Source organism: Fukomys damarensis, unplaced genomic scaffold (assembly GCF_012274545.1).
Source record: "Fukomys damarensis isolate Sample0158 unplaced genomic scaffold, DMR_v1.0_HiC HiC_scaffold_32, whole genome shotgun sequence".
NCBI lineage: Eukaryota > Metazoa > Chordata > Mammalia > Rodentia > Bathyergidae > Fukomys > Fukomys damarensis.
In genome coordinates, this window is record NW_022900944.1 from 8,072,679 (window position 1) to 8,095,305 (window position 22,627).

Consider the following 22,627-nt stretch of genomic DNA (forward strand, 5'->3'; position numbering starts at 1 on the left):
AGGAATTTTTTCCCTTATTTCTCTTTCTGTCTGTCTGTTATTTGTGTATAGAAAGGCTATTGATTTTTGGGTATTCACCTTGTATCCAGATACTTTACTGAATCTGTCAATTAAGTCTAGAAGTTTTTTGGTGGAGTTTTTTGGATCTTCAATGTAGAGTATCATATCATCAGCAAATAATGATAGTTTAACTTCTTCCTTTCCTATCTTTATTGCTTTAATTTCTTTCTCTTGTCTAATTGCTGTGGCTAATGTTTCCAGAACTATATTGAAGAGGAGTGGTGATAGTAGGCATCCTTGTCTTGTTCCTGATTTTAACATTTTTAAAAAAGGACATTTGTCATTTCAAATGGTCTCTGCTTACATTTTATGAAATATTTCTCTGGGCCCTTATTGCTTAGTTAAAACTTAGCGATTCCTGGTGATTTTCACCACTGTGTAGGTGCTTTCAGATGGAGACTTAGATCTGCCACCTGTTTTCTTGAGTTATCCATGACTGGTCCTGTCCCGTTCCAGGCAAAATGAGATTCCATAGAGAAATCACTGTAACTTACTCAAGATAGGAATTGTGAATGTACAGACTTCCTTTCACTCACATGTCTGTGCTCATCTGTATTTTTGGTCTTTGTCTATATGTGTGATCTCCTGTGAGGGATCATGGTGGAGGAGCGCAGGGAGTACGACCTGCCTAGGGAAATAGCCGTGCCACCGTACAGTGTCTGAAGTGCAGGTTTTCCTCCTGCTTGGAGCGTGCCACCGCCCGTAACAGTCCAGTGTGAAGAGAGAAACAGTTGCCAGTATATTTAGTCAGTCATTTATATTTTGAGGATCGAGTAGAGGGGAGGAAGTGAATGAAAGGAAATCACACTGTGGTTCCCACCTGCAACATGGGCTTTGGGGGAATGCCACTTCATCGTGGAGGGTGCTGGTTTGTCTCCCTCTTTTGCTTTAAACATGTGGATACTGAAAAAGAACACAGAGGCACTGATCTTGGCACTGAAACCCCCTTTTCCCACTTAGGAAAAAAGAATCCAGGAAGCCATGTGTCAGAAGAACCCTTCTGAAGACAAAACAATTTGGCTAACAACCATCTTTTCATACAGCAGTTAATAGTTTATGGTGTGCAAGCAAGAAAAATCACCAAAAGCAAGAAAAGGGCATCTGCATTATCACATTTTAAATATCTTTAAAACAACAAATTTTTATCTATCTATCTATCTATTTATTTTGGTACCAGGGATTGAATTCGGGTCCTTGCACTTGCAAGGCAGGCCACCGAACCGCTGAGCTAACAACAAATTTTAAAATATGATTTTCCTTATAAATCTGTTGCAATTTTGGTTCTTGGGCACAATTCTGTCTACTAAAAGCTAAGGCAGCCTCCAGACAGAACCAACTTAACTGGTATCATGACTGCTCCTTTTTGCTAATAATATATATCCAAGTATTCACCTTAGAAGGAATTCCGAGCACAGCCATGTTCACAAATGCTCAGTCCTTAGGGGCTCTAAGACTTCTGGCCTGGGGACATCTTAGTGCAGTATTTATGATATAGGCACAGCCCAGAGGCATTTGTCCTGGGTTAGAAATGTCACACCTAGAAGCAGACACCCTGCTAGAACCGCCCCCCCAAGTATTGCATCAGAAGGAGACAAAGCAGAAATTACCCAGAGCTGTAGAGCCATCAGCTGATCTCTGTCTTAGCAATAAATAATAATCTCTGACTTCAAACTGTCAACAAAGGGGGAAAAATCTTAGCTAATGGCTCACAGTGCACTCTTAACTAGTAATTTTAAAAAATCATTCGTCCGGTTTGAAACCTGTTTTGGTCCTTCATGGAAAATTTTCCTGAGTTGGGGGATTGAGGAGGTTGTCTTGTCTGTCTTCTAGCAACAAAGGTCAAACATCTTAAAGCAAGGTCTAAATTGGCCCTTATCCTAAACGTTGCGCTGCCATGTCTTAGAAAGTGAATTACAAGTGAAGTCCAAACAATATGATTCAAAGATGAAACACAATAATGATACACCATGCCAAATATAAACATCTATTTCAATGTTTACTCAAGATTGAACATTATAAAAGCAAATGCTCAGTAAAATTATACGCTTTTGCCAACTCTAATTCTTATGATCATATAATCAAGTTTACTCACGCTTTACCTTTACTTATCATTGCTATTAAATAACCCTTGACATTTATTTTGTTGGCATGTGCTAATAAACACACACGGTCCCAAGAGAGCAGAGGAGCAACCCCAGCCCAGAGCATTCTGTCTGTGAAGCCAATTACACTGGCCTCCAGTGCCTGGTGATGCTGGGCTGCAGAAACGGTTGCTAGGGAAACAGATTCGCCTTGGCGTTTCTGGCAGAGCCAGAAACTGCTTTGTAACATGCCTCCAAAAATGATCTGGAATAAGCAGCCCACCCCGCTGCACTGAGCTCCATTCTATAAAGAATGTAGGTTAGAAACTGCAAAGGAAAACACTTCATACACTTTTTTATTGTAACCGTGTTTTTTTTTTTTTATTGAAATGAATTTCATACAAATTTGAAAGGGGACGCCTGAATTTTGGAATATATTTAATTTACCTTTGGCAGAAACAACAGATTTCAAAACATCTAGTAGCTTCTCACCTATATGTAGCTTTAAAAAAATTTATAGTTTTTCAAAACAACACTCAGACTGAATGTGCTTTAAAAGTTAACTGGTAATGATTTATATCATAGCTTTTTAAAGAGAATAAGTACTTGAAAAGGACAGACTAAACATGTATTTCTTAAAAAATACAATTTTTGGTCATGTGCATGATTCACGTTCAGATTTCAAAAATAGAAAACATCCTAAAGTGCATCATTTTATTTATAACTCCTTGAAATTATAGCAATCGGCAATGTAAACAGTAGAGCAAAGAATATCAAACTATATTTTCATGTACATTTAAATTTATAGAGTTCTGTACCATCTTTAAGTGTGTAGATTTAAGCTGAGGATTTCTGACACACAGCTCATGCTTCTGTATGACTGAGAGAGAACTCAAAGCCCTCATTTCCCCCACGCTCAGTTAAACAGCTCTCAACTGGCAGAGCTGTGCCCTCTGGTCCGCCCCAGACTGCTGTGGTGTGCAGTCCACCAGGTGCTTTCAAGACCCAGTTTTACAACTAACAAGGTCAGTAGAGTTTTATGTTCTCTTCCTTTTCTTTTTATTAAGATGGGAACTGCGCCCTTTAGGAAGGCAACTCAGCAGCAGAGGAGGGCAGCCCTGCTGGACACTGTCTTGTCCACCAGCCACACTGGGCTCTGCCTCACGAACACAAAGGCAGACCTGACCCCACTTTCCCCAGGGCAGACACAGAAGGTGAAGAACAAATCACAAGGTGACATCAAGCACACCGAAGAGATAAATGATTTGGTGTCAAATTCCCTGGTCCCTCCAAAACGTCTAATATAGACAGCTTTGTATCACAGTCTTTGAAAACTTAGAATCATAGTTGGCCACACACCATTATTTTTTTCTTTCTATACATGATCTTGAAAATAGTTTGACTTAAGATTCTGCCTATAGCTCTTAGGGCTAGTTACCTGTCTGGGGATTTTAGTGCAGATTTACTTTTTTAAAAAATTAAAATCTGGTTAAGTGTTCAGGAGGCAGAAGACCCAGGCTGCCTCTCCCTTGATCCTCAGCGTTTTAGCTTAGAATTAAGCAAGACTTAATGTTTGGCTAGGGCCACCACCAAGCAGGCTATCTTGTAGGCATGCTGGCCTCATTGAGAGTTGGATGTTAAAACCGGAGACGGCTCAGTGCAGTCACTGTGCAGAGAACAGGCTGCAGGCTCTTCGCCTGTTACCTGCTGTTAAAAATCAGCCCTGATATGGCTGCTGCTGTCCCTCTGTCCTCTGCAGATCCCGCCCTCACCGGGGATTGAGGTGCGTTGCCAGACCAGGACGTCCTGAAGAAGCACACTCTCAAATAGATGCCTGTACTGCCCCTGTGGGCGGCAGTGGCTTCCAACTACCTGAGAGCCGAAGGGGATCTGCTCAGGCGCGTGGGGGAGGCGCAGCTCTGTGGAAAGGACACTAGAATGGCCAAAGCAGCAAACAGGGCTCCAAAGCACGGTGACAGCTGGGTCCGGGGGGAGAGCACAGCCCTCCACTGCAAGTTTGCTCTGTGGAATAAGGTCCTGAGCTTGTTTTCATCACAGAACAAGAACGAGCTCATGTTTCTCAGTTACCCCGGGAAGCACAGGGCATATCTCGGTGACTGGGTGTCTGCTGCAGTGACGCAGCACTGCTAGAGTTAGAGAAGCTCCTGTTACAGCGGAAGTGTGCCTGGCAGTCTGCGCTTTCCTGCTGTGCAGTGCTGCAGTCGGTCACTGTCATCCTCCAAGCAGTTGCTAAGGCAGGCAATGGAAACAGGGCTGGGCTGGAGGCAGAAGGGCTGCATGCTGGGCATGGCCAGCTCTGAGGCTGCCTTTCAGAGCTGCTCTTTACCAGAACAGTAAATCTGCTCTGCAACCAACAGCCCCTTACGGGGCTGGGCTGGTGCTTACATGGACTTGGAATCAGTGTCTCTCTTGCTGATGAGCACCTCCAAGAGCCTCAGCTTCGCTTTTATGTGCTTGTATTCATTGTATTCTTCGGTCATTGGAGTGCGGTCTTCCTTCTGTACATTTCTAAGGAAACAAAGGAAAGAGGGACTGACGACCATTTCCTGTCTCTCCTAGATGATTCCGTTCATGTGGAGACTGCAGTTCATCAACCTGTACAATCAGTGTGGACAAGTGTCACCTGACACCAAAGCAGGACTGGATTTAGGCAGCAGTGGAGATTTTCCCTTGAAGGTACCACAAGCCTGAGTTTATAGAGTTAATCTAGCATCTTGTAAAAGGCCCAAGAAATGCCGAAATTCTCTTACGTGTTAAGTGTTTATATGAATCAAAACCCTTATTTGTACTTAAAGCTTTCTCATTTTTATGTATTTCACCTAATAAACCATTAAATTTCTAGTTAGCAATTGGCACACACAGAGGACAGGGTTTTCAAGAACAGATAGTTAATATTCCCACTTACAAAACTGGTCTTGGGGAGTTCAGCAGTTGTATCACATACTAATAAGCCTTTACAGTTAAAATACCGAGTATTTAGAGCTTAGTATGGGTTAAGCACGGCACTAAGTACTTTGGACCCTGCAGCAGCTAGGTGAGAGGGTCACGGTCACTCTGTACACACTAGGGCACCAGAGAGGGCACCCTCTGCTGCCTCACGGGAAACGTGCACAGCTCTCGGCCCATTTCCCTTTCGTTTTATTACAGAGCACGTGTACACAGGTGGCAATAGCATGGTGTTTAATGTGTTTAACAAACTAAAAGCCAGCTGGTTTTACTCACACTCTGCCTTGTTCCAGAAAGGATTCTAGGTGGCCCTCAGCTGAAGGCAAGCACCAGGGCCTGGGAGGCAGAGTGCCTGCCACCCTGTCACCAAGACACCCTGCCAAGGAGGCTCTCTCTCCTCACATGTGAAATGGAGCCAGATCGCAGGGCACTGCAGGTCTTTCCAGTTCAAATTGTTTGATGATGAAGTTGAATTCCACCATTTATACTTTTAAGAAAAGCTTATATAGGTTATCTATGTATAGTTTTTCATGTATAGGATACTATATATAATCTGTAACAATGATCACCTGAAAACTGAGGGAGATACAGACAAGCCAAAAATATGCCTGAAAGAGTTTCGGTGGGAAAAACAGCAAAATATTAATGTTGATTTATCTTTGGATGTTATTATTTGGGGAACTTTTATCTGCATATCTATATTCTCCAAGTGTCTTACAACATGCGGAAAATGAAAGGCAAACAGGTATAAAAGGTATAAATCTTGAGATAGTCATTAGAGAACAGATCCAAATCATAGAGATACTAAAAATAAAGAGGTAATTGAACTAAACTGTAATACAACACATTTTAAATACCAAAGTCAGTTTTTATGGTGCTTTTATTTCCCTGAACTTGAGGATGTATAAGGAGAACTTCAGTTTAATTTGGATCAATATAAAATCAATTTAAAATGATAAATCCTAACTCCAGTGTAAGAGCTGCAAATGTAGCCTTGGGCTCCTGCTGTGACTAAGACATTCAGCATAGTCAGCCACTTGTAAACATGAAAGACTACTTCTTTGCAGACTCCGTCTGTATTTTTTAAAATTCTGCCTATCATCGGGCAACTATCATCTGTTTTTTCTTGTCTGTTTGTATGTGGCTGGTGATGGAAGCCAGGGCCTCATGCATGTCAGGCAAACACCCTACCACTGAGCTACATCCCTTCCCTTTATTTTTAAAACAAGCTTTAAAATCAGTGAAGATTTAAAGCCTCTTTTCCATTATTTCTCCTGGTTTCTTTAAAAAAAAAAAAAAGTGCTGTCAACTGGAAATTCAGCTCCAGGCTGCTTGTTTTAGACAAGAATCTGATGTGACAGGTTAGGGTTATAAATGCTAGCAGAATCGGCATTGGTCTTGGACATCATCCAAGAAGCAAATCTCATCGTCTCACTGCCAACATCTCAGCGTCCCTGCACACAAACCCAAGGACCAGGATATAGGAGGGTGCAGATTTTGCACTGGCATTCTACACACAGGGCTGGAGTGCGCGGTGAGGGTGGGGACAGGATGGAAACACACACTACCTTCCATTCTGTCTGAAGAAATTGTCTTCAAAGTCATGAAGTTTCTTCCGAATCCTTTTCTTTTCTTCCCTCATTTCCTGAAGGTGTTCCAAGAGTTCAGGTCTAAGAGGCAGAGAAAAAATTTCAAGAAAGTTAAAGCTAAATCTGAATTGTTATGAATGTAGTGAACATGCACGTTGGTAGGGTCTGTGGAGAAAGGAGAAGCAAGTAAACACATAAACTGTCTCGGGCACTAAAGGTCAGCAGAAGTAAGTGTTTTCTCTCTTGAAAGCCCAAATATGCTTCTGCTCCTTGTGAATGCTCGGCCAGCGCTGTGTCTCTGCCCGGAAGGGATGACGTCCATACTCTTGTGTGAGCTAGGCCGTGCGCTGTGGTGTACAGACACACAACGCCATTCACAGAGACCTGCTGGTGTTTACACAAGGTTGAAAAAGACTGCAGGCACCAAAGTCTGAACCAGAAAAGTTTTCTTTTGAATCAGTTATCTCCACACACCCTCACCCAGGTAAGTAAGTTATGAATGCTTTGTGGGCCATTTGTTTAAATACAGAGGGTAAGATTTATGAAGGCCATGTTCACGGAAGCATTTCAGCACCACAGTAAAACTGCGTACATTGAAGCGGCATGAAGATTTGAAAGCCCTGTGTCCTGGCTGCATTTTGATGGTATTTTGTCATCCATGGGGGAAATAAACCCATCAGCGTCGTCTTCAAATTGGTCCAGAAAGCATCGTGCACTGAAATCTGTCTTCAGAGTGACCGTGAAGTCTGGCTTTGTGCTGCCATCGTCCTCTGACCCTTCTTCTTCCTCCTGGAGAGAGACAGCAACGCAGTCAAAATCTGGTCGTGTGTCTGGATGCGTTTCTGTTACAAGTGTGACTTAAAAGATCACCTAAGCATCCAGATTTCATATAGCTGTCTATGTCTGTGTCTGTTACAGCTGAAATAAAAGCACTGTTACAAAAGCAAGAAGGTAAAATCAGCACACTGGGCGGCTTTGCCTGATCCTCCCAGCTGTGCCTTTGATCCTGTTGCTTGGTCCTTCGAAGGAAATGCCTCAGTAATATAGTTCTGAATTTAAGTTGTCCAAAAACATTTTAACATTTACAGACAGAAACCAGACTTTTTAAATGAATTTCTTGCCAGGGATTTAGTTTAGTGGTTCCACCGCCTGCCTCACAAGCACAAGGTTCTGAGTTTGATCCGCAGTACCCCCCAAAAAAAAACTTTTTTGTGGGAGGAATAACAATTTCTACCTATATAGTTTTTATAAGAACTAAGGTAATATTTGTCAGATACCTAATTAGGCACAGGTGGCTACAGACAGTGCCCATCCATTTTCCTCGCCCTCTCCCGCTCCCTGGATGAAGACCTGCCTGACTTTAGCTCAGGGGAGGCGAGGACTTGGGTCTCTCTTCTTCACCACTGTCCCCAGAGCCCGGCCAATCTCTTCATATAGTAGATGCTCAATAAATGTCTGCTAAGCATTCAGCAATTCAGTTTTAAAAAGAGGACTAAAATAAGTATTACAAGAAAATTAAAGCCTGAAATAGATAATAAGTTACAAATAAGAACCTGGGACCGTTAATGAAACCAGCTGTCTGGGCCTCCTCAGTTGTACTCCACATTACTGAAAGAACTTACAGTACTCCAGTGTTTTGCGCTAATGCTACAAATCACAGGGAAAAATAGAAAAGCAGGTGTTCATATGGGACTGAGTGGTAGGTGTTGAGTTGATTCTAGAAGGAATTAATACATCAGGTCTGAGTGGCTGGGAAGGAATCACTGATCACCTTGCCGGCCCTGGCCCCTTGAAAATGGCTTTCCTTTTTTGACAGGACTGGTGTGATGGCTGTACTTCAACGAAGAACACGATGAGCAGGCCCCCCAGGAGGAGAGCTGGCTGCCCACGTTTCTGCAGCGATGCCAGGGTGATGTGAAGTGGGGGTCCTCTCACCTGGTCCTGCTACTCCGTATCTCCCAGTCATGGGGACAGACGCGTGTGTTAATAACACAGAATGCACAGGGAGGGCTGGGGTGTTAAAGACAGAAGCTACAAGTCATCTGTTTGAGAACTGCACTAGAAGGGTACAAAGTGATGGGAAGAGTCACGGTCCCCTCATTAGGTCAGGCAAGGCAAGGCTGGATGTAAAATGCACGGCACAGTGGGAGCCGGGCCGTGAACAGTGGCTCTTGCTGTGGTGCTATTGCCCCCTAGGTGACATTCGGACTGTTCTGGAGACATTTCGGGTGGTTGCACCCTGTTGGCAGTGAGCGAGTGGATGGAGGCCAGGGGTGCCCGTAAGCAGCTTGTGAAGGAAGGCAACACCCCAGCAGTGCGCTCGCCCAGTGCCGACTGTACAAGCCTGAGATGCCTGCTGCGTGAAGGATAAACTCAGTCTGCGGACAGTGGCACCAGCAAGGACCCGGAGAGGGTGGAGCGCCTCTGCTGTCCACAGTGAAGAAGGGACTGTCCTAGCTAAAGCCTTCTAGAGGCCGGCTGAGCAGGGACACCGAGAGCTGCTCTGAGGTCGGGCCGGGACTGTGGAAGGGGCAGTGGTGAGCGCATGCAGTGCTCTCAGGGCGAGGCGTGTGTGCACCTGTGCTGCTCCACAGGGCCGGACCAGGCCCGCTGGGCCGCGTGTAACACACTGGCAAGAATGATACACGTAATGATCTAAAATTTTCACTGTGGTATTTCATATTTATCACTCACATTTTCTAAAATTGCTTCCTCCATCTCCCAGAGTGCTGGGGATATGGGCATGTGGGTTTTACAATTTTTACTTTCTAGCTATTACTGCTACTCAGCCCAGGGAGTGAGTGGCCTCCCCTCCCCATGCTGTAAAGGGGACCCCTCACGGGGACAGTCACTGAGTTCTGTCAGAGGGATGTTAGAGCAGTGGACAAGAGAACTGACCAGGTTTCTTAGGCCTGAAAATCTAGGGCTTCAGAATTTGCACTGGCTCTGTTTCGTACGCAGTAAAAACAGGGATGGGTTTTAATGAAGCTTCTTAGACAAGTTTTAAATTGTATCCCATTTGCCGAAAGTTACTAAAGTACAAACATAGGGTAATAAGCTTGGCCAGTTGGAACGAAAAGAACCAGGAAACAACACCATTTACAAAAGCAATGTAATCATTTCAGAATTATCTGAAATTGTGATCAAGATGTGGCCAGATAATAAGCCAGGGCCAAAACATTCTTATGGGAAAAAAGGCTAATGGATAAGAATGGGAAGAATATGTTATAAAAAGAGTACCACTGGGGTATCCAGTCATCTCATCCCTTCAACTGTGGTATTTTAATTCTTGTGTGAAATTACCTGCCAAAATTTCTGCTTTCATCGACGTAAAGGCTTATTGTAAGAAAACAGCTTGGGTTTTTTGGTTTTTGTTTTTCTGGTATGTGTGTGTGTGTGTGTGTGTGTGTGTGTGTGTGTGTGCGTGTGCACTCGCGTGCGTGCAAGAACTTGGGCCTCATGCATGCTAGGCAAGCACTGAGCTACATTCCTACCCCCAATCGTTTTTAGTACCGGGAAATGAAACCAGGGCCTTTGCACTGAGCTACATCCCAAGCTCTTTTTAAAAAGCTTTTAAGACTCAGTCTCACTAGGTTGCCCAGGCTGGACTGAAATTTGCAATCTCCCGGCCTTAGTCTCCCAGAGTGCAAGGACTACAGGTGTGTGCCACCGTGCCAGGCACACAAGCTCAGACTTTCCAATACCATGTTTAGAGCGTTTTCATAAAAAAAGTTCTATTTAACGTAGTATGAATGGTGAGCACAATCATTGCCTAATACCTTAAAGTTATCTCTAAGAGGTAAGAGAAGCAATAGAAGAACTGGTAGCTCATGGTACCTTACCTTGGGCAAGGAAACAAAGTTTTCAGTTGTTGTCCCCCAGGAGGGAAGATCATTCTGAAAATCATTCCTATCTACAATACCCAGCCCTCAGGCTTTGAAATGTCACAGAAAGATGACAGTAAAACTCTAAAAACTCACTTTTCCTTTGGGATTAATTCCTTCTATGGACTTAACTGCCTAAAATAAACATTTTTAGAAGATGATTGTGTTTGATTTTTCATTTCTAGAGCCCTCTATAAGACACTTAAGACCCTATGAAACAATATAGTGTGTGCAGGTATCTAGAAGCAGAACGGTGAGTCCAGTCCTAGCAGTGGCAGCGAGGACCCCACAGAAGCACGCTGGTTCCACGCAGTCTAGTGACACTCACCAGGGATGATGGCTATCAGTACAGGATCCATAACTACCACTGGAGAAAACCCAGACCTGCCTTCTAGTGACTGCTGGTTACTGTGCCATGTCCACGGGGGAAAACAGATTATAAAATTGTTCCCGAGGAATAAACAAACGGGGAAAGATGGGAAGAAAGAGCAGGTGAAACTATACCAGCAGAGCTACCAATGTCAACTCAGATGATCACTATGAAATCACAATTTTGGATTTTGTGTTGCAGTGGCACCTTGGTTGCTTTTGTTTGCAGACTGCATCAGATGACCAACAGGACCACAGCCATCTTTCCCACACAAACAAAAAGATCTTGGATCTTTTCCAAAATCATAAAGCAAATTAAGTTCACAAACTGAGGTACGAATGCCTATATACTGCCTTTGTTAATTCTGTTTTTTGCTAAGCACTCAATGTGTGAGATTCTTTTCTTTTTGGAACCAAGGATCAAACTTGGAACCTTGCACTTGTGAGGCAGGGGGTGGAACCACTGAGCTAAATTGCCAGCCCCCAGTGTATGAGATTTTTAAAACAAATTTGGCCAATGAGCTAAATTAACATTTTGGAATACAGAAAATCATTCTCTAGATAGGAAGAAAAAAAGCAAAACAAAAAAGCAGTATGGAAAACAAAATAATCCCTGAAAGCAAAGTCAAAACAAAAACAATATTATAAAGTAAGGTGATAACTGAGGAAATCAGAGAGTGCCTCATCAAAGGGCATCTTCTGAGGGTTGGGGCCTCTACAGGAAGCCATCACCCCTTCCCACAATGGGGGCCCACTAGCAGTAAGTTAATGGGAGGTCTTCACCTTTATCTCCTTGAAGAAGGAAGCCGTTTCACCCTCGATAATTGGCTGCAGCAAAGGGCTTCTCCGCTTGCTGGAGGGGGACCCCTGCGACAGGTGTTAACACGTAGGTTACATTAGGCACCTCAGCCTCTTCTGCCCATCCCAGTATTTATTACCATCTCTGAACCATCTGGGTTAAAAGGCTCCCAGGAAAACCTACGACAACCGAAGTTCTTTTTCAAGTTGCCGCTTCCCTTCTGCACCCACACATCAAGCAGGAGTCATAATGGCAGTGGACCCTGTTAGCCACACACGCCGCAGAGCCTAGGGGAAGCACTTGCCTCCCACCTCCTCCCTGGTCACAGTAACTGTAAGGGCACTAAAGATAACCAGCACAGGACAGTAACTCGTGTACAGTCACCCTGTTTAGGGACCCAGGAGTTCCTAACTGGAAAAAGAGAGTGATTCTTTAGGTTGAGTCCTTTCATAAGTTTACCTTATCCTACAGGAAATTTCTAGAGTAGCGGCTTTCTTCACAACAACCGCCTGAAGTCTGGCTCCTCTCATTCATTAAAAACAAGTACACTGTTAGAGCAGTTTTAAGAGTAAATAAGGGGATTTAAGGCAGGGCTGGAGAATACTTGTGCATCTCAACAGAGATATCAGAGCAGGCTTTTAGGAAAGCAGAAGGGAGGAGGTAACTGAGCCAGGCAGCGCTCTGGCAGTGATGGACAGGGCACGACACCCCACTCAGCAAACTCTTGCCCAAAGGTGCCCATGGCTGGAGGTGAGCTGCTGTCCCTACTCCTGGTAAGAGCAAGATCCAGGGGCCTGAAGCAGCTAATCCCAGAGTGGTGGTCAGGAAAGACAACCTCAAGCCATTAACACCTCTCTCTCCCTTCCACTGTCTAAGTCCCCTACAGCCACTAAGAGAAGAACCACTTTGGACCTCCCCTGCAGGTCCTCCCTGGATCTGACTGCCAAGGGAGCTCTGCCTGGATGTGGTAGAGGGAGGGCCCCTGGGACCAGAGAGGCATGCTTGAGTGCAGAGGCCGCAGAAGCCAGCACCCCCGTCCTCCTGTGCTCCGGCTGAGCAAAGGGCTAGGGCGCTGGCCCAGCATATGCCAGGTGGATGTACACAGCTGAAGTGGGATCCCACCAGCTGCAGACTTGCTCATTTTGGCACATCCCTCAGAAGTCTCGGACAAAAGTCTTCAGTTTTTAAACTTGTGGGCCACGGGTATTGAGCACTGGCTCAACTGCTGAAAGCTGAGCGAGCAAGTGAGGGGCGATAAATACATCATTCACCCGCAAAGGCACTGCACTCACAATGATGGGTATGGTGTTGACCCGGGACAGGATCTGTTTGACCAGCCGGTACCTGTCGTACAGTGGCTTCATAGCCTGACGCTCTGTCTTTGTCACCTGTAAAGCAAGAACAAGACTGCTAAGAAGGCTCCTTCCCAGGTCATGCCACCTGCTATCCAAATATATTCTAGGCCCCCGGGCGGTCCTAGAGAAAAACAGACCGGGCAATTTAAGTTTTATCATTCTTCGAAGATACATTTAAACTGACACTGTTATTTATTCAGTAAATATTTAAAACACCTACTTCAGCTGCAGATCAGTGGAAATCACTCCACTGGTGGTACTGCCTTATATAAACCAAAACTATGATCATTCTTAAGTTTCTGCCTAAAACTCCTCAAGGCTCAAAGTTTCCAGGTGACTTATTACTTTCTGGGCACCCACCAGGAAGGAAAAAGCATGCAGGTGTATTATAATGCTTATCATGAGGCCCGGTAGTCCATTTGTTTACATGCCTCTCTCCCCCATGAAACTGTGTTTTTAGAAAGAAGAATCTGGCTAATAGGAGGCACTCAAGGAACATCTGCTGACAGAGCACAGGGAAGATTCGTCCTTGTTTCCGAAACATTGAGCCCGGAGTTCTGCCAGGGAGTGGCTTCCCCTCTGCTCCTCTGTTCAGCAAATTCCACATCTAGTCGCACCTTCCTGTTCAGGCTTCACCCAACACACCAGTCCTGGCAGGCTTAGCCTCTCCTGTATGGCGCCATCCCAGCCTGTGTGTGCCTTGTATCACACAAGACATTGTACTGGATCCTAACTGCTCATTTCTCTCTCCTGTAGCCTGTGCCCCCCTGAGAGCGGGAGTTTGTTTTTGTAACCCTAGTAACTATTTCAGTGCCTGACACAATGAAACTGTTCCACAAACATTTATAGGTAAGAGGATGAACATTTCGGAGCCGACAGGTATGCATATTTACACGTATGCAAACATGATTTCTTTTGGTTACTTCTATGGGGAATGGGGTGAGGTAAAGGTGTGTCTTCCACATTCTGTCACCCCTGCAGGTGTGATAAAGCAAGCGGGCAAGGAGCAGTCAGCTTTGACTGTTCCTTTGTGGGTCTCTTGGTCCTTCAACTTCAAAGTTATTCACAAGGATAATGCATTACTGCTTGTTTGTTTTTTGTTTTGTTTTGTTTTTTGAGACAGGGTCTCACTATGTAGTTGCGACTGACCTGGAACTCACTATGTAGCCCAGGCTGGTCTCGAACTCACAGCGATCCTCCTGCCTCAGCCTCCCAAGTGCTGGGATTACAGGCGTGCACCACCACCCCTGGCTATGCATTACAGTTATTCTAAGGGATTATTCATATATCCTCTGTTGCCTTTTATGTTCGCATTTCTCAAAGTGATCAACTGTAAGTGCACTTTGCATAAACTTCACAAGTTAAGACTGGATACTGCCACTCTGTAAAACATTTGTTGGGCTTTCTATCATTAGCAATAATGATGATGATGATGATGATGATGATAATGTTATTTCTATTGCTTCCATTACCACAATTTAAAAAATGCTTGGCTTGTACTCGATTCTCCTATTCAAATGAAATGAGGTTTTAAAATTGGTCATTTCATAAAAAATGACTGACACATCCAAGTGTGGTAGTGCATGCCTGTAATCTCAGCACTCATGAGGCCGAAGCAGGAGGATTGCCTTTAAGTTCAATACCAGCCTAGGCTACATAGTAAGGTCAAGTCCAGCCTGCACAACACAGCAAGACTCTGTCAAAAAAAATGTCAAAACTGTAAGAGAACTTATAAATGATTTCATAAGAAAAAGGCCAAAAAATCAAACTACAGGTGTTACTACTGGCCACCTACACAAGGCTTCCACAGAAAGAGACAATGTGAAGTTCTGGGAGAAAGTTTAATAGCAGGATGGCTCCAAATAGGAAGGATGGAGACTGAGGAACTGCAGAGTCTAACAGGAGGTCAGACCTAGGACTGTCACTCTGCTTTCAAGCACTAACAGACAAACGTTCCCAGAAGTTCCCTGAGCCTCACTTTCCTCACTGGGAGCTGTGGAAAGGCCAAACACATAGCATACCATCTTTAAAATCCTTTCTCTCCTTTTCAAAACTGTAGTTTTCATTTAAGTGGGAAGGCAGAATAGTTGTCTAGTGTGCGGAAAACAGTAATAAGATATATTTTTGCCCACAAGTATCTAGATAAGGCAATCGAATGAGAGGAGCAGCAAAGACAGAGTGGAATTATGAAAAAGATCACGTACTACCCTCTTTGGTTACTCTGTCACATTCAGATAATATTTCAAAACTCAGAGGACAGCCAGTAATGAGTGACTCACTGAATGAGTGACAAGTCTTGAACAGAAATCATAGAGTGCTGATCACACAGTTGCTTTTGTGATGTTTTTCCCCTCTGCCTCAAACACAACTTCCCCGCATCACTTTGAGTGCAGTTACTTTGACAGACCCCGAAGCTGAATGGTAAATTAACTCTGAGAGTTGGAACCATAGAATATTAGAGCTAGATGATGATAAAACTAAACTCTGGAGAGGGCAATCATTTGCTCAAAGCAACTGTGCTGCCTCAAGACCCAATTATTGACTCTAAGTCCAGTATTCTTTCCATGCATAAATAAGATTTAGTTTACTTTATTTTCATATGGGGGATTGAACTTGGGCCTTGCACTTGTGAGGCAGGTGGCAGAACCACTGAGCGAGATTCCCTGCCCTCCATTCACAAATATGGAGATAAGAGAAGTGTGATCATGCAGTGTTACTTTCCAAGAGAGCTTGGCCACATGGTCCTCTCAGGAGAAGAATTCTGCCCTCTCAGCTGTGAACTCTGTGTGGAATTTATAAAGATCTCTGCTTACAAAGGGAGGGCAGGAGTATGGGGAAAAAATAAGAACCAAGACATATCATGTAAATGTACAGGATCCCAATGATAAATGTAACTGTAATGTGTGCTTTAATGGGGGCAAATAAAGATCTCTGCTTATAAACAGTGGTATAAAAACCTAATTTTGCAAGAAATTATGCTTCACTAGACAAGGAACTATGTGCCTCAAAATCTCAGTAATAACAGAAAGTTTTGCATTTGTGTGTGGACAGCTACTTGTGAGTCACAGAAGTGCCCGAAGACAAAAGGAGATAGATACTTATAATGGCCCATTAATTTGGAAAATGACAACTTTTTCTTCATTACAGGGTAATAGTAGTAGGTGATCTATGCAAAGATCAGAAAATCCCAAACAGCAGCTAACCAAAGGTCAGTATTTAAACATAGCTCTATGATTTGCATTTAAATGTAAACCTTACTATGTTTACTGTTGTGTTAGTCACCACAGTTTGGAAATGGGATTAAAATATGCCAATGAGGAGAGGACTCAAGAAGAACCCATAAAGTCTAATCAAGCAGCCTGTTCTCTCCTGCATGTTTACTGTCAGAGAGCTGTGTATGCCAAAGGTAACATGGTGAGCTGCTCTTTTATCCCTCTCCTGTGACACGGTACTTCATGAGATCCTTACATGCTCAAAAGGACATACAATAATCAGCATGCCTTGTTAAGACAAACAGCTTTGCTTTAAAAAAATACAAACAACAACAACAAAAAAACTGTTTTGGCTTGTGATTCTGAGAGTTAATATCTTTCAAATAAAAATGTGGATTTAGAGGAAAAAAAGAGTTCTGAGCACTTTTTTGAAAAATTGGGGCTTGGAATAATAGTTTAGCTCTGGAAATGCAAGTATTTTTCATCTAAGAAGAGTATGATCCAAATGGTATTTATAGTTCAGAATCCCATGGTAACACCACAGGTCTAGGAATTAAAAGTTCACTCTGGTTTTCAGACTGGCCAGATGTCAAATGAACACTGCTTTTCCTTAGGAGGCTGGATCCTGATGTTCCAGAGAGAGGCAGAGTATCTGGTCTGGGACCAGAAACAAATGACACTCAGATTTCCTACAGCATTTGTTCCCTGTCCTGTGGGAGGCTAGAATCTGGACCTGTCTGAAAGAATGATGAAAGAGAAGGAAATAAGGCAGGGCCATGGACTGATGTTTCATATACCTGATGATAAGGGGGTAATCATCATTTAATCAGAAGTAGGCCACAGAGAGAACATGTAATTGTACCAGAAGTGAAAACTATCATTTACTGTGCAACCCCCAATGGCAGGCTAGCTCACTTCCTTAGTGCCAGACAAGCTACAGGTAAATATATACACTGTATGTGTGACTGTCATATCACTTCATTTCTGTGACAACCCAAAGGGGACATCTATTCTCTAAACCAAGCACTAAGGGTCCAAGAGGTCACTTAGCCTCCCAGAGTTCCACAGCTCGTCTGTGACTGTAACATGCATGGTGTCTGCACGTGGCCTCAGGCAGGTAGAAGGAGCGAAGCTGTCCAGCTTGGAGCAGCAAATACTACATGGTGAGTCAGCAGCCAAGTTAAGTCTGTCCAGCGTGCAGCTATGCACTCTTGGAGCCTTAGGCCAGGAGTCCTGCAGAGTCTGTCAGCGTCACAGTCTGAACCCACACAAGGAAAAGAAGAAACAGGAGGAAACACACAGCTTCATAGGAGCCTGCCCAGTGCCCATGAGGTCCACACTTGGAGTTCTGAGCCTACACAGGAACACGGGTCCTCTCTGACAACACAAGTTCAGTTCTATCTTCTGCGAGTTCTGAAGCCTCTGTGAGGAGGACGAAGTTTCACAATACATTGGAGCTCTAGATCATTTATTACTCGGTTCAATGCCTCCAAAAAATCAGAACCAAAACTTGGCTGAAACGAGAACGTTATCCCGGTGCTAGTGTTTTTCCACTTCAAGGACAGGCTGGCAAAATCCATCATCAGTGCTAGCATTTAAAAAAATTAAACCTGATATATACTGAACCAAAATTCAATGGTGAATGCATTGCGCAGACTTACTAGGCATGTGCCAAGCGTCAGGCCTCGTGCAGATGCTGAGGACTGGATTCCGCACTACCAAAATGCCCACAACACGAGAGGCCTCAACACTAGTAGCTGAGGATGCAGCTCAGTGTTTAAAAGAAATCTAGGGAGCCAGCAAAGCATTCTGGAGGCTTCTTTAGCATATATTTTAGATGACAGGGCTGTATCCACTATACAGTTATGGCGTAGACTGGAAAAGAGACCTATGCTTTTATGCTATATAAAAATTCATCTGTGAACCTAAACTTGTTTTCCTTCTACCTGCTTTTAACAATTTGTTTTGTGAACAAAAGGTGAAGAGTAACTGACAAAGAGGGGGTCTGATTACAAGTTCTTCAAGGAATGGAGCAGGAGGAGTCCATCATTCTACTGTGTCCTTCACACATTTAGTAAATGCTTGCTGAACAACAAACTCAGACAGGCAGAGAGGCATATTCTAGATGCCTCTCACTTTTGCTTCTGAAAGCATCTGGTGCTTCTTCAGAGACAAATACTGGTTGCAGCTACACTGCAGGAAGATTGAGTTTTAAGGCACAACATTATAGCTTTACCGCCTCACTTTATGGGAGAAGAAAGACTAGAGCCGAAGACGAGTCACGGGACAGGGAAGTCTGTTCAGGGCTCTGTACCCCACATTCTCTCTTCCTGATCCTCATCTTTCCCGCACCTTGAATAGGACTCCAGTGACTCAAGTTTAGTTGCAAACGAAGTTTCTTTGTCACTTTAAATTCAGTGTCTACTAGATAACAGAACACTTCTTAGTGGCTAACTTTTCAAGAAGCTTCAACATTATATGATATACAATAAACTCCCTTTAACTAAATGTAAAGAACGAAAACCTGAGGAAACCCTATTGATAAGATACTGGACAGGGAAAAATCCATTTCCAAAGCCAGATTATTGAACCCAGTCAGAAAATTCACCCCACATACCGGCCGCCCATGAATGCTTTCGTAATACAGCAGGGCCTTCTGCAGGGCCACTTTCTCATTAGCGATCTGGTCTTTGGTCATATCCTGTATAGACACAGGGATAAGAAAAGAAAGTGGGGAAACACTCATGAACATTCCAGCTTCTTTATGTAGTCAAACAGACCTACAATGAGGAAGGTTAAAAGAACCCTTGCGCAGCAGCTCTCCCTGGCTCTGGTCAAAGCTCCCTCAGGAATGAGCCACCCCTGACCTCATGCCAGCAACACGGACAGCAAGGCAGAATGTCACGGCTGCCTGATCTCCCACCCCGCGGTGAAGGCCTGCTCACCACTGAGGAAAACAGGGTTCCGGGGCACTTGGGGCTCAGGTTAACCACCCGAGCGATGCATACAGTTACAGGTCATACAGGCTTAGGTGTTTGTCTGCAATCCTTCTACCTCAGAATCATCAAACTGTCTTTTAGCCTCAAGGGGTTCATTCTGCAATTTACAGTTGTCTGCTTTCAGTCTGTAGTCAAAAACCAAAGTAACCACAGATGAAACACAGTAGTTTCTACATCTGTGGGAGGTCTGCAGAGGTGTCCTTCCCACAGGAGCCCCTGGCAGGTCCTAGGCTTCACCCGCGGCAGGCTGCCAGGCCTGGGGTCAGCCGTTCCCTGGGGCCTCCTCAGGGCCACCACACCTTAATGTCCTCCGGGCGGCTGCTTTCTGCTCGCTTCTCCTGCAGCTTCCTCTGGATAGATTCCAGGGTGACTTCAACGCTGGGCTTCAGTGCTTTGTCGGCTAGATCCTGCTTCTTCTCCTCTTCCTTTTCCAGTTGTGAGCCAAAACTCTTAGGGAGTGTGTTACTGCGCTGCCGCATCCTGGGGGTTAAGTCCTCTTCAGACAGCTTTAGTTTTGACTCTAGGTGAGAAGATTTGGGGGTAGGGATGTATGCGAAGTGTCTGCTGAACCCAAGTTATTTTTCTGTGATGTGAATAACTGCTGAGCTACGTCTGTTTTTTCAGAGCATCTAATTATAATATCAGTTGAAATCCCTGAGTCATTATGTAAAACCCAAAATGATGATAATGCCTTCCTGGATTATCTGGAATGCGTCCCAAACCCTAATTCCTGAGAAAGTTTTAGCTGTTAATACAATGGGCAGACACCTTTGTGTAGTCCTACCCTTGGGGGGTAAAGATGCCTACAGAGAGAACCCTCCACTGTCCAATTTCTGCCTAACTTCGACACCACATTTTCACATTATTTAACTTTCTTTTTGGTACCAGGGATCAAACTCATGACCTTGTACTTGCAAGGCAGGTGCAGTGCCACTGAGCTAAATCCCCAGCCCCACATTATTCAACTTTCATTTGCTAAAATGACTGTCTCCTAAATGAGAGCAAGCTATTTGAGGGAAAGGGGCCAAACCCTTTTCAGATGCATCTCTGTGTCTACACGTCTTCTAACACCACAGCACACGAAGCCTGGATTAAACAGGTGCTTACAAAGCACTGGCTTGAAACCATCACGCCCCTTTCAGTGACTTGGGAAGATGGAGAGGCGCTGCAGGACTTGCCTCTTAGCTGAGCTGGTGTCCTGGGACTGAAGCCACAGAAAGACAGTGGTCTTCCTGCTGAGCATCTGCGGCCCTGAATTACCCAGCAGGGCGCTCAGCCCCTGGCTTGGTGCACAGAGGCCCCACCACAGGTCCTGATCTTCGCCTACCTTTAAGTTGTTTCCGAAATTTGGCAAGGTCATTTGTCCACTTGAGAACCTCTGGATTGGCCGCTTTGTCACTGTGGGAAGGCTGAGAAAGGGAAGTTCACAGTAAACATTTCTGCAGGGCCAGTGAAAAAGAAGCACACGGGACAATCATTTTTATTTCACATAGGAAGGCAAGGCTGAGTCCATCAGCATAAGAAATGAGCCGTGACCAGTCAGGGCAAATTCATATTAGTCCATCAAGATTTGTCACAGCTGGTTACTTCTGATGCCTTCAAACACTCAAGAGGCAAAATGGGGCCCTTATGATTAGGGACTCCTAGGGATCTGAGGTTCCCTTTGTGCTATCTGTAGGACCCGCATGCTACAAGGCTGAGGCAGCAGAACACAGGTATCTGCCAGGTCTGTATGGCAGCAAGGTGAGAAACGCCTCACTGCCACCCTTGGGGACACACTGAGGACAGAGTGGGAGTAGGATGTGTGCTCCCAGCGCTGACCAAGCTGAGAAGATAATCCTGAGTTACACTGTAGCCAAAGAATTTTATTTAGTATTTCTCCCACTCCTGCTCACTGATCAATTTATAAAAGGTAGACTTAAGCTTTCGATATTTTATTTTGCTGTGACAGTGTACAAAAACTTGCATACATCGTGGTTAGGATGTATCAGGCTTTGCCATCTGATGTTTGTGGTCTTTGTGTTCTGAGATTCCCTACACAGACCCCTTTAACTTGTGCACCGCTTTTGAGTTGCTGACTGGCTGGCGCAGTGGGGACAGGAGGAGGTAGAGGGCACACGGGACAGACACTCACTCGGTACTTCCTCTCTTCTTCAAATCTGTCCTCAAACTTCCGGATCTTCTTTTTAAGGCTCTGGATTCTTCGTGTGAGCTGCGCAGGTGTCAGGTCCTCTTGCTCATCCTCATAGGACCCCAGCGAGGAGCTTCGCCGCCTGTGAAGGACATAACTTGGGTCAGTCCCCTCAGAGCCATGACTGGGAGGGCGCAGGGGATGTGGACGCCACAGGCGCAGAGGTCCGAGGCAGGTTTGACAGCCTCATGCTCTTGAATGAGGGGCTGACTGACTGACTGCAAGTCAAGGCTCCAGACGTCCCACCCAGGAGCGGGTCTGACTTCCTCCTGCTCACATTTATGGCTAGCAAAGGCCCACACAGTTAAGCTGCAGCTCCTCCACAAACTCATGACCTCATGTTCAGAAAACCACCAGCCACCAGCAGCACAGAAAAGCGTACCTCATGAAAGAATGGGAATTGGGGGGAGAAGGAGGCACTTCTGTGTCGTCCAGGTACTGCCGGCTGTGCCCATAGGCGTAGAAGCGAGGAGAGAGCATGGGGTCGCTGTCCTCCTCCAGAAGCTGGCGGATCAGGCGCCCAGCCTGCGGGGAGAGGCGGGCCTCATCAGAGTCCGTGTCCTCCCGCTGCCAGGAGGAGAGGGTGGGGACGGGCTCTGGAAAAGAACGGTGGTCAAAGATCAAGAGAGTTCTGGCAAGGACCACTGATCTCAAGGTTTCCTGAAGGGTGCAGAGGGGGGCCCAGCGAATGAGTCCTGAGTTAGACCCAGGACATCATGACTAACCAAAATCACCACTACCTCTGACAATCACCATTTATTATTATTATTATTATTATTATTATTATTATTATTATTATTATTATTATTATTATTATTATTATTTTGTTGCTTCGAGCAATACTGGAGGGGCCTTCGCACTGAACTACATCCCCAGCCCTTGTTTTATATTTTGAGACAGGCTCTTGCCAAACTGCTCAGGCTGGGTTTGAACTTGTGTTCCTCTCACCACAGCCTCCCCGCACGCTAGGATTGTAAAGGTGTGATACCACACCTTTCCGTCATCTACTTTTTATGACTATTCTCACTTGCTTTCACAAGAATCTGCAAGGGATGCTCTGAGAGGCACAGCAGGACAAAGGGGTAGTGATGAAAACCCTTCCCTGGGAGGACGTTCTGAAC

At 44.8% G+C, this 22,627-nt stretch overlaps 1 protein-coding gene and 1 long non-coding RNA gene across 6 annotated transcripts in view; one reads left to right on the forward strand and one right to left on the reverse strand.

Moving 5' to 3' along the window:
- The window catches only part of LOC104852719, a 21,124-nt gene extending 10,855 nt beyond the window's left edge, over window positions 1-10,269 (forward strand). Inside the window, exons 4-5 of the long non-coding RNA XR_777575.3 lie at window positions 4,722-4,838; window positions 8,514-10,269. This is a non-coding gene — a long non-coding RNA (uncharacterized LOC104852719). The remainder of the gene's footprint in view (window positions 1-4,721; window positions 4,839-8,513) is intronic.
- Window positions 2,135-22,627, reverse strand: part of Fam13a (family with sequence similarity 13 member A) — a 312,174-nt gene continuing 291,681 nt past the window's right edge. For 4 of the 5 annotated variants that reach the window (XM_010610492.3, XM_010610490.3, XM_010610489.3 and 1 more), the window contains 10 exons: window positions 21,889-22,102; window positions 21,450-21,588; window positions 20,643-20,724; window positions 19,615-19,835; window positions 18,934-19,017; window positions 13,042-13,137; window positions 11,734-11,817; window positions 7,290-7,486; window positions 6,677-6,778; window positions 2,135-4,670 (listed from right to left, as the gene is read on the reverse strand). In XM_010610492.3, the coding sequence (XP_010608794.1) occupies window positions 4,544-4,670; window positions 6,677-6,778; window positions 7,290-7,486; window positions 11,734-11,817; window positions 13,042-13,137; window positions 18,934-19,017; window positions 19,615-19,835; window positions 20,643-20,724; window positions 21,450-21,588; window positions 21,889-22,102 (1,346 nt within the window). In that variant the 3' untranslated portion in view covers window positions 2,135-4,543. The remainder of the gene's footprint in view (window positions 4,671-6,676; window positions 6,779-7,289; window positions 7,487-11,733; window positions 11,818-13,041; window positions 13,138-18,933; window positions 19,018-19,614; window positions 19,836-20,642; window positions 20,725-21,449; window positions 21,589-21,888; window positions 22,103-22,627) is intronic. The other variant, XM_010610494.3, reaches the window with a different exon arrangement.